Source organism: Piliocolobus tephrosceles, chromosome 19 (assembly GCF_002776525.5).
Source record: "Piliocolobus tephrosceles isolate RC106 chromosome 19, ASM277652v3, whole genome shotgun sequence".
Classification (NCBI taxonomy): Eukaryota; Metazoa; Chordata; class Mammalia; order Primates; family Cercopithecidae; genus Piliocolobus; species Piliocolobus tephrosceles.
This window is the reverse complement of record NC_045452.1, coordinates 61548028-61560185: the sequence shown is the minus strand read 5'-3', so window position 1 is coordinate 61560185 and position 12158 is coordinate 61548028. Positions and strand designations below refer to the sequence as shown.

At 38.0% G+C, this 12158-nt stretch overlaps 1 protein-coding gene across 3 annotated transcripts in view; it reads left to right on the top strand.

Annotated features, from left to right (window-relative positions):
• Positions 1-12158, top strand: part of CXADR (CXADR Ig-like cell adhesion molecule) — a 76979-nt gene that overhangs the window by 46377 nt on the left and 18444 nt on the right. Inside the window, exon 7 of one of the 3 annotated variants that reach the window (XM_023227495.1) lies at positions 3234-3417. In XM_023227495.1, coding sequence (XP_023083263.1) covers positions 3234-3417 — 184 coding nt within the window. Of the gene's footprint in view, positions 1-3233; positions 4789-12158 lie in introns of those variants that run through there. The other 2 variants (XM_023227494.1, XM_023227496.1) reach the window with 2 other exon arrangements.

Genomic DNA, 12158 nt, shown 5'->3' with positions numbered 1-12158 from the left:
TTTGGTAGATCTGGGATGGGGTCTGGACACTTGTGCAGGGACACTTCAGAGCTATTGTGGGTTTGGTTCCAGACCACTGCAATAAATCACATGAATGTTTTTGTTTTTCTGGTGCACAGAAGGTTATGTTTATACTATATTATAGTCTTTTTTTTTTTTTTTTTTTTTGAGACGGAGTCTTGCTCTGTCGCCCGGGCTGGAGTGCAGTGGCCGGATCTCAGCTCAATTATTCAATTATTATAGTCTAAAGTGTGCAGTAGTATTATGTCTGAAAAAGCAGTGTAGATACCCCAATTAAAAAATACTTTGTTGCTAAAAAATGCTAATGATTGAGCCTTCAATGAGTCCTAATCTCTCTGCTGGTGGAAGGTCTTGCCTCAGTGTTGATGACTGGTGGCTGATCAGGATGGTAGTTACTTAAGGTTGGAGTGGTTATGGCAATTTCTTTCTTTCTGTGGTTGTTGGGTTTTTTTCTTGTTTGTCTGTTTTCCGAGACAAGGTCTCGTTCTCTGTTGCCCAGGCTGGAGTGGAGTGGTGCAGTTATGGCCCACTGCAACCTCTGCCCCCTGGGTTCAATTGAGCCTCCCACCTCAGCTTACCGAGTAGCTGGGACTGCAGGCATGAGCCACCACACCTGACTAATTCTTGTAGTTTTTGTAGAGATGCGGTTTCACCATGTTGCCAAAGCTAGTCTCCAACTCCTGGGCTGCATTAGCTCCTACCAAGAATGTCAACCTGTCCTTTAAAGCTTTGAAGCCAGACACTGACATCTTTAGCCATTAAAGGCCTAGATGGTGTCTTCTTCCAGTAGAAGTCTGTTTTGTCTCTATTGAAAATCTGTTACTTAGTGTAGTTACCTTCATCAATGCTCTTTTAACTAGATCCTCTGAGTAACTTTCTGTTGCTTCAGTTTGTATTCTTATGTTATGGAAATGGCCTTTTTCCCTAATCTCATTAACCAGCCTCTGCTAGCTTCCGGCTTTCTTTCTGCAGCTGCCTTAGCTCTCTCGGCCTTGAGAAAATTGAAGAGAGTTAGGGCCTTGCTCTGGATTGGGCTTTGGTGTAAGGGAATGTTGTGACTATTTTGATCCTCTATCCAGACCACTAAACTTTCTCCATATCCGCAATAAGACTGTTTCGCTTTCTTACCATTCACGTGTTCACTGGAGTAACACTTTGACTTTACTTTAAGAACTTTTTCTTTGCATTTACAGTTTGGTTTGGCTGTTTGGTGCAAGAGACTAGCTTTCAGCCAGTCTCACTAAGGTTGATTATTTCTGGGTTTGATTTAAAGAGAGCCCTGCTGGTGATTGCTTGGGTCTAGGAGTTTGAGCTTGCAGTGAACTGTGATCGCACCACTGCACCCTAGCCTGGTTGACAGATCGAGACTGTCTCAAAATAAATAAAACAATTTTTTAAAAAGTAGAACTATGATAACTATTCCTTTTACTTGAACACTTAAAGGTCATTGTAGGGTTATTAAGTGACCTAATTTCAATATTATTGTGTCTCAGGGAATAGGGAGGCCTGAGGGAGGGGTGAGAGAATGGGGGGCTGGTTCAAGGAGATGGCCAGAACACACACAACATTTATTAAGTTTGCTGTCGTATATGGGCATAGTTCATGGTGCCCCAAAACAAAATAGTAACATCAAAGATCACTGAGCACAGATCACCCTAACAGGTATGATTATGAGAAAGTTTGAACTGTTGTGAGAATTTCCAAAACGCAACACAAACATGAAGTGAGCAGACACTGTTGGAAAAATGGTACAGGTACATTTGCTTGAGACAAGGGTACGACATACCTGCAATTTGTTTAAAAAAAAAAAACATGCCATAAATATCTATGAAGTGTGATAAAAGCAAGGCACAATGAAACGAGTACGCCTGTATTTTTAAAATGCACCAAAGATAACTCAGATACGCAGTTATTCTTCGGTATCCGTGGAGGACCTCCTGCAGATACCAAAATCCAAGGATGCTCAAGTCCCTGATATAAAATGGCGGCCAGGCGCAGTGACTCACGCCTGTAATCCCAGGACTTTGGGAGGCCAAGATGGGAGGATCATTTGAGCCCAGGAGTTCAAGACACCAACCTGAGCAAGATGACAAGAACCTGTCTCTATTTAAAAAAAAAAAAAGAAAAAGAAAAAGATACAAAATGGCGTACTGTTTATATATAACCTGCACACATTCTTCTGTATACTTCGAGTCATCTCTAGATCACTTATAATACCTAATGTAAATGCTATGTAAATGATTGTTATAATGTGGTGTTCAGGGAATAATGACAACAGAAAATTTGTACAGGTTAGGTACAGACAATATTTTAAAAAAAATATTTTCTATACATGGTTTGTTGGCTTCACAGCTGTAGAACCCATGATTATGGAGGGCCAGTTGAGCTCTCTGTCAGTGTTTGGTATGAAAATTCTTACGCTTAAATTCCCAGCAAACTTAAATCTGTAGTGTTTTCAGCTAAGGTTTCAGGTAACTTTAATACAAAAATAATTTTGTCTTTTCTTTAAAAAATTTTTTAAATTTATCCTTTATTTATTTTTTTGAGATAAGAGTCTTACTCCGGCACCCAGGCTGGAGTGCCATGGTGTAGTCTTGGCTCACTTAAACTTCTGCCTCCTGGGTTCAAGTGATTCTCCTGCCTCAGACTCCCGAGTAGCTGGGATTACAGGCACCTGCCACCAAGCCCGGCTAATTTTTGTACTTTTAGCAGAGATGGGGTTTTGCCATATTGGCCAGGCTGGTCTTGAACTCCTGACCTCAAGTGACCTCCACCCGACTTGGCCTCCCAAAGTGCTGGGATTACAGGCGTGATTAAGATAGAAATATATTTGTAGGTGTTAGTGTTTTCTCAACTATAAAGTGTTACATGGCTGTAACTAGATTATCTTGACCAGTGATACTAGAATATGAAATGATTTGAGATTTGTGTTTTGTAAGACAACATTCTAGAATCATCTACATTTGTGTAAATACCATATTTAATTAAGTGTGAAGTTATAACTCTAATCATAATGACAGATTGGGGACAGATGCAGAATTTATGACGTTATGGCTTGCACTTTTTGCTTTTTTGTGACACACATACCCACACACACACTTTTATATGTTTAGTACCTAAATACAGGCTCTTATCCATGCTTCATAGCTTGCATAATTGTAGGTTTTTAGAAACTTATTCTCTTGACATGTATTGGGGATTTTGCTTTCCAGGGAAGATGTGCCGCCTCCAAAGAGCCGTACGTCCACTGCCAGAAGCTACATAGGCAGTAATCATTCGTCCCTGGGATCCATGTCTCCTTCCAACATGGAAGGATATTCCAAGACTCAGTATAACCAAGTACCAAGTGAAGACTTTGAACGCACGCCTCAGAGTCCGACTCTCCCACCTGCTAAGGTAGCTGCCCCTAATCTAAGTCGAATGGGCGCGATTCCTGTGATGATTCCAGCACAGAGCAAGGATGGGTCTATAGTATAGAGCCTCCATGTGTCTCCTCTGTGCTCTCCATGTTCCTTTCCTTTTTTTGATATGTGAAAACCTATTCTGGTCTAAATTTTGTTACTAGCCTCAAAATATATCAAAAAATAACTTAATCAGGAACTGTAAGGAATATATTTTTTAAAATTTTTGTTTGATTATATTGAAATAGTTACAGGTATTAAAGTTAGTAAAGACAAGTTTACCATCTGAAAAAGCTGGATTTTCTTTAAGAGGTTGATTATAAAGGTTTCTAAATTTATCAGTACCTAAGTAAGATGTAGCACTTTGAATATGAAATCATAGGTGAAGAAATTGGTGAACTTACTTGCATACCAAGTTGATACTTGAATAACCATCTGAAAGTGGTACTTGATAATTTTTACCATTATTTTTAGGATGTGTATCTCATTTATTTATGGCCCACCAGTTTCCCCCACATTAGTGCAGAAACATCCATGACAAAATTACTTATGTATGTTTGTACTTGTTTTTATAGCTCCTTTGAAAACTCTGTGCTTGGAATATCTCTAAAAACATAGAAAACACTACAGTGGTTTAGAAATTACTAATTTTACTTCTAAGTCATTCATAAACCTTGTCTATGAAATGACTTCTTAAATATTTAGTTGATAGACTGCTACAGGTAATAGGGACTTAGCAAGCTCTTTTATATGCTAAAGGAGCATCTATCAGATTAAGTTAGAACATTTGCTGTCAGCCACATATTGAGATGACAGACACTAGGTGCAATGGCAGGGGTAGATTTTGTTGGTGAATAGTCTCATGCCTTGAGATCTGTGGTGGTCTTCAAAATGGCGGCCAGCCAGACCAAGGATGTAGTATTTCATAGTTCCCAACTAAATACTGGCTTTCCACTTTAGGTGATATTTTTCTTATTAGAAAAATATTATAACTCATTTATTGTTTGACAATTATAGATTGAAATTTCCTAATTTATTCTAAATTTTAAGTGGTTCTTCGATTTCAGTGCTTTATGTTGTTTGTTGTTTTTGGATGGTGTTACATGTTATATGTTCTAGAAACATGTAATCCCAAATTTACCCTCTTGAATATAATCCCTGGATGATATTTTTATCATAAATGCAGAATAATCAAATACATTTTAAGCAAGTAAGTGTCCTCCATCAATTCTGTATTCCAGACTTGGGAGGATGTACAGTTGCTGTTGTGTGACCAAACATGTCTCTGTGTATTTCCAGCAAATCAGGCTGAGCTTCAAAAACGTTTGAGTCTTAGTTTTGTGAAAGTGATTTATTCTTAAAAAAAGAAAAAAAAGAAAAAAAGAAAAAAGAAAAAAAGATAAGAAAAAGGAGTTAAGGGACTACTCCTCCTTGCCAAATGTGCTAAATATCATTTTAGGTGAAGAAAGTGGATTTATTGTATTTCCCTTAAGATTGTGAGGGAGTGTGGATATAGTAGAATGAGCCAACAGTCTCTTTATAATAAATACGGTCTGCAATAAATTCTTTCACTAGCTCTAAAACCTTTCCCTAGATTTTAGTAGGGAGTTGGTTTCTGTTAATATCTTTGGGTGCTGTGGTGGTAAATGCTACATTATAAACGGTGGCATGTATTTACGGTTAGAGTATTGTGTGTATACTTTTTAACGGTAAACTTAAGCTGAATGTGTAATGGATTTGTGTATAGTTTTACATATTTGGAAGCATTTTAAAAATAGGTTTTAACCTTACATAAAATTACTTTTATACTTGTGTTAACATTTTCATCTGTGCCTTTTGGGTAATTTAATTTCTATTATGAATTTCTGGTGCCTATGAGCTAGCTATCACCTACCTGAAAGGTGCTTAGAGGTGAAGGTACTGTTTCTAAAAACACATCACTGTGACACCTTTCTATCCTCACATTTCCAAGCTTGCCTCTTTTCTGTTCTTTGTGCGTATCACTTAAGCGATTGTGTTATTCATAAAGATTTAGAAATTTCAATATTCCCAACACTCTGACTCTGTTTCTGGTTTTATAACAGTAGCCATTTTTGAATGTCAGATGTTTGGCCTGTTTTATATGAATAAAGTTTATTTATAAAGTATTATAAAAATAAGTAAATAAACAGAACATTAATAATAAAATTTTGGTTCTTCCTATTCCTGACTTTCATATAATGAACATTATCCTATTGATCTAAGTAGAAGTTATCGTAGAAAGTGGACAGTATAAGACTTTCCTTCCTTTTTTTTTTAATAACACATGAGGAACAGGACTTTTCTTCCCATATATTTCATATTTTAGAGGACTTTTTTTTTTTTTTTTTTTTTTTTTTTTGAGACGGGGTTTCTCTCTTTCGCCCCGGCTGGGGTGGAGTGGCCGGATCTCAGCTCACTGCAAGCTCCACCTCCCGGGTTTACGCCATTCTCCTGCCTCAGCCTCCCGAGTAGCTGGGACTACAGGCGCCCGCCACCTCGCCCGGCTAATTTTTTGTATTTTTTAGTAGAGACGGGGTTTCACCGTGTTAGCCAAGGTGATCTCGATCTCCTGACCTCGTGATCTGCCCGTCTCGGCCTCCCAAAGTGCTGGGATTACAGGCTTGAGCCACCGCGCCTGCCCAAGGACATTGTTTTATAGACTTATGTCTCACTGTAAAATTCTGTCAGCCAAATAGTACTGATAAATTTTCAAGTAGTTCTCACTGATAATTTCAGTTGAACCAGAGATCAAATATTTGCTCCCAAATTACTATTGGTAATCAAGTAGTTGAACAAAAAATTACTAAAGCATTTCAGTTAGATCAGTCAAGGACAGTACTGCATCTTAATAGCAAAGCCATTTGATTCTACTTTATAACTGAGAGACTTGATTCTATCCATCTCTTTAGGTTACAGAGGATAATTTGAAGAGAAATGGTACTTTTGAATATATAGTTCTGTACATTTTTTGTTTTTTTTAAAGAGATGGGGTTTCACTGTCTTGCCCAGGCTGGTCCCAAACTGCTGGGCTCAAGAGATCCTCCTGCCTCGGCCTCCCAAATTGCTGGGATTACAGGGGTGAGCCACAACATCCAGCCAGTTCTGTACTTTGAATATGGAGTAGTTTACAGCTATTTTTTTTCTTGCTGGCAATCTTAACTAATATTATTCCCTTATTAGAGAGCCTCTCACTCCCCCACCCCCCAAAATGTCTGTTATTCATGACAGTAACCAACTATTCTGGACAAATTCCTTCCTTTTAATTTGAGCTATCTGCCATGGACTTTCTAAAATGGAAACACAGCCTGAGTGTATCTTAGGGAGAGTGTGATTGAAAAAATCCAAATCACCATCCATATAGATCATGGATATAAAGAGATACCTGATTTTTATTAAAAAGATACTTTTTAAAATCTGAGAGTTAATCTTGGAAATTTGGAACAAGGAAAGGGGCAAGTAAGCATTTTGATTAAATATAAAAGGAATTCATTGCATGGAGTTGACTATCAAATTCTGTGATGTGTGGCTTCTTAAAAATATTCTCAGTGTCTTTTGTGTGCGTGCAGCATGTACATTTGATGTTATGTGAATGTTAAGAGTTTTTTCTTCTAATTTTCACTTCAGCAGTGTTTAGGGCTTTCAGATGCCTTATTCCAGTGTGAACAGAAAAAGTTCGTATTTTATGTGGTTAATGCTTTGATGTGTCACATAAAGAGTAGTTTGTAGAAAACGTTGGCACAATTTTAACTTCTTAGTGGCTTGTGACATTATATTATATATATATATGTACATATATCTTTATAACATTCCTGTGTTTAGTAGTGTAAATGTTCTGGGCAAGTTTTAATATTTTGAATGCCTTTGGATATTCCAGCAACAAAGGCATTATGTTCTGCAATAGGATTTCTTACTCATTTACCTATTTTAACACTAAGATAGGCCATAACTGAGCACAAATTCCTTTTATAAATGTCACAGAAGCAGGGAAGAATAATAAACAAATGTGTGAATTGTGGTTCAGTTTATTTATCTTTCGGGAGGGCCGATCATTTATCTTATAGCAGATAGCACCAGCCTCTTATTCATTAAGGTTAACTTTTGTAAATTATCTTATTTTATAATTTAAGAATATAGTACATATCAATTGGGTTTGGTTTTAGTCATCGAGACTAAAAGTTCCATCAAAACAAAACTTCATGTTTTCTGCTAACTTATTTAATGACATGAGTTTTAAGAGAACCACAATTCATTGATTCACTTATTCTTTTCCCTAATTGTGAATTTTAGTGATAAATACACTTGTACTACTGAGAAAAATATTTTGACACTCCACGTGTGGAAAGTATAGAATTGATAGTGTCAGTTTCAGATTTTGTATGTACGATTTCTGGCTTATATATCCAATGGTGCAGATTTTGAAATTTGTAAGAACAAAATTTGTTAAGAAAAACAACTTGCTCTAGTTTTGTGACCTTGTGTACTTTTGAAATAAAATCGAGAAAGCATTTCTCTGCCTCATGGTGTGGCTTTATTGTGCCTTTTATACAATGTCCGCTAAAGCTTCAATATTTTATTCCTCCCTGCTTGCTGTGTCATGGTTTCCTTTCCCCCCGTGCATCCTCTAAACAGAAAGAACAAAGATTGCAACAGTCATATTAATACATCGTTGAAAACATGTCAAGCATACAGACCAAAATCTCCCCATTCCTGGGTGCTTATATAATAGTATACAATATTTGGGGTTCTGTGATCATTTCAGAATTTACAGTATAAACTCAAACATTTTTCAGATACGTTGCCGAATGTGTGTATATATGCATAGATATGAGGCTGGGAAGTCAAAGATCAAGGCACTGGCAGATTTGGTGGCTGGTGAGAGCTTACCTTCTATATCAAAGATGGCGCCTCTTGCTGTATTCTCACATGACAGAATGGAGGAAAGGGAGCTTCCTCTAGCTTCTTTCATAAGGCCATTAATGCTGTTCATGAGAGTAGAGTCCTAATGACTTGATCACTTCCCAAAGGGGCCCCACATCTGAGTGCTATCACGTTAGGTATTAAGATTTCAACATATTGGTGAGATTTGGGCTTCTGGCTAATAAGATATATATCAACATAAGAATTTTAGGGAGGCACAGATATTCGAACCAAAGTAACATCTCATTTTGGCTTAAAGTATTTTCATTGACTATAAATGTTGATTTCAGGAAAAACCAGAATGGGCTATTGATGCTACTGTGAGAAGCATGTTGAGGAATATTTTGTTTATACCAGGGTTTCTCAACCTTGGCACTATTAACATTTTGGGCTGGATAATTCTTTGTTGTAGGGGACTGTCCTGTGCATTGCAAGATGTTTGGCAGCAGCCCTGGCTTCCAGCCACTGGATATCAGTAGCACCCTGGCCCCCTCACCAGCGTGCCCACCACACTTGTGATGATAAAAAGTATTTCCAAACATTACCAAATATCTCCCCTGGGGTCGGAGGCAAATCACCTCCTTTTGAGAACCACTGATTTATACTGATGTGAAATTTTCTACTCAGGGATTAAAGGGTGAAGAGCGCAGGACATAGTGCTAGAAGGCACGGGACATGCTTAAATACCACTTATTACTAGTTGCTTCACTGTGCTTCAGTGTCCTAGTGCTTCAAATGGTACAAAATACCTACTTTACAGGGGATGTTGGAAGATTTCAAAGAGATAGAATTGATACAATAATGAAAGTTGTTGGTATTTATCCCTGATAACTGGGATACTGATAATGGTACACAGACTTTCAAGGAATCGAGATTTACAGTACAATATACTAAGTGAAACCGAGAATAATTAAATGCCTTTAATTTAGACCATATCTTAATCTTATAGCTCTAATGGCCAGATCATATTTCTGGTTAACAAATAGCAAAGCTGATTAAACTGAGACAACATTGGGTATGAAGTAACTTATTATTCAATAAAAATAGTGTAAGTCTAAGGCATAATCAAAGATAATTTCAAGATGCAATAATACCGACAGTGAAAAAGTCAAGAAGCTAGTCCAAGAAATTAAGCTTAGGCTTTTTTGCTGGTGTTTCCGAAGTATAAATCAAACATACTTTGTTACTTAGATGATTTTTAAATTGTGTTAAATATTTATAGGGGAAAAAGTTGCTACTCTAAGGTAACGATACAAAAAGAAGCTATTAGGTTCTCCTAAATTAGGGGTACTTCTGTGCCCTCCTCAATGTCAGCACAGGTCTTTTATGGCACAAAACCTTTGCATTCTAATTGTTTCACCTGCTTGATAGACCTCCTTCAGTACTGTGTAGGTGATTTACCTAGCTCAGTCCCCACTACCTAACTCGGTGACTTCCAAATTGCTCAGTAAATGCTGAGTGCATATTTAGTAAGAAAACTATGGACACTAGGGACAAATATGTGTTCATTAAATATGCATCATATGTTCTGCAAGGCACCTGGCCTGGTCTCTTCAAAAAGGCAGTATTGGTCAGGTTTGGTGGCTCACACCTGTAATCCCAGCACTTTGGGAGGCCAGGGTGAGTGGATCACCTGAGGTCAGGAGTTCGAGAGACCAGCCTGGCCAACATGGTGAAACCCCGTCTCTACTAAAAATACAAAAAAAAAAAAAAAAAAAAAAAATTAGCCAGATGTGGTGGTGCATGCCTGTAATCCTAACTACTTGGGAGGCTGAAGTGGGAGGATTGCTTGAACCTGGGAGGCAGAGGTTGCAGTGAGCCGAGATTGCGCCACTGCACACTCCAGCCTGGGTGACAGGGCAATACTCCGTCTCAAAAAAAAGGCAGTATCATGAGAAAAAGGATGAGTATGTGCAGCGAGGGGAAAGGCTGCACTTGGCTTAAAGAGTTAACTTGCCCAAATACAGCATGGGGTTACCTGACTCATTAGTAGCGAACACGGAAACAAAACTCATTATCAGAAGCGTTTTATAAATATATTTCTAAAGCCCTTCTTACGGATTCCTGCTGAGTAGGTCTAGGGTGAAATCAGTGACTCTTCTCTCCCAGATTATTTCAATAATTAACCAACTTTGGGAGCCTCTGGCTTAGGAAACCCTTTGTAGATGACTGATTTCCATGCTAAGGCACTAACTAATGTTAAGTTTTTTTCCCCTTGGGCTTCACAAAATTGCAGACTTTTAGTGTGGTTGAAAAAAAAAATACCTACTTAAAAATTGTTGTTTAATTTGGTATACTAATAATATTTCTTAGTATCAGAATTTGAGGTGATCTGCTAAAATACCTAAAACAATTTCATAGAAGATTTTAGCTTTCCACAAAACATGAAGAGTATTATGTCAAAGTCTTTTTAAATGGCTAGTCTTCTGAAATGCCTAGGCATTTACAAGTAATTTTTGTGTGTGATTGTATTAGCCGTAAAAAAAAATGCTACAAACTGCTTGAAGAACAGAAATGTGTTATAGTTCTGGTGCTGGAAGTCCAAGATCAAGGTGTTGGCAAGATTGGTTCTTTCTGAGGGCTGTGAGGGAGGGATCTGCTCCAGACCCTGTCTTTGGCTTGTAGGTGACCATTTTGTCCATCTCTCTTCTCTCTATGCATGTCTGTCACCGTGTGTGCATTTCCATTTTTTAAGGACACCAGTCACCGAATTAGGACCTACCCATATAACCGCATCTCAACTAATGGCATCTGTAGCAAATCTGTTTCCAAACAAGGTCACATTCTGAGATCCTAGGGAATCTGAGACTTCAACATAGGAATTTAGAGGATGGGGACACTTCACCCCATAACAGTAATGATGACTGCACATTTTGAGAGGGACTAATAAGATAGTGTGCGTTGGTATAAAACATGTACCCAGAGGGTTCTCTGTTTAACTTTCAGTGGCATAGTAACAGTATCAACACCTAAATAACTATGCCAACATAGGTATTTCGTGATCCTCAACTGCCTCCGCCTGCCCCAGGAATATACTATCTGTATTTCAAATATTGGTGACTTTTGTTAACTTCACACTGCTTGTCAAGTGAAAAAGTAGTTGAAACAAACGGTTATGAGGCTGGGCACGGTGACTCACACCTGTAATCTCTGCACTTTGGGAGGCCGAAGCGGGTGGATCACTTGAGCCAGCAGTTCGAGACCAGCCTGACCAATATGGTGAAACCCCATCTCTACTAAAAATACAAAAATTAGCTGAGTGGTGGTACATGCCTGTAATCCCAGTTACTCGGGAGGCTGAGGCAAGAGAATTGCTTGAACCCAGGAGGCAGAGGCTGCAGTGAGCCGAGATCATGCCTTTGCACACCAGCTTGGGCAACAGAGCAGAAAAAAAAAAAAAAAGAAAATGATTATGAATTTGTCTTTTTAAGTGAATCTTGCTGACAAGATAAAACTACTTTTTGAGGGAAGTAAAGCTTAAAGGAACTTCTACATTTCACACTTAATGTTAGCCAAAAGGCCAAGAAGTGATAAGAACTTCTGCATTTTAAGTTATTCACCAGATCACTATTAATGAACCCGAAATAGTTTGTAAAGTACTTTAGAAAGGTAATGCACAAAGTATAGAGTGAAATCTAACTCACCCTCTCACCTCCCAGTTTCTGTCCCCACTTCCCCTTCAAAAGGCATTAACTGATTGCTGCTTCAATGTTGGTAATTTTTGAATAGGTCATCTATTTCACAGAATAAAATTCAAAAGGTCTGAGTATATAGTGAAAAATATGGTCAGTTTTTTTT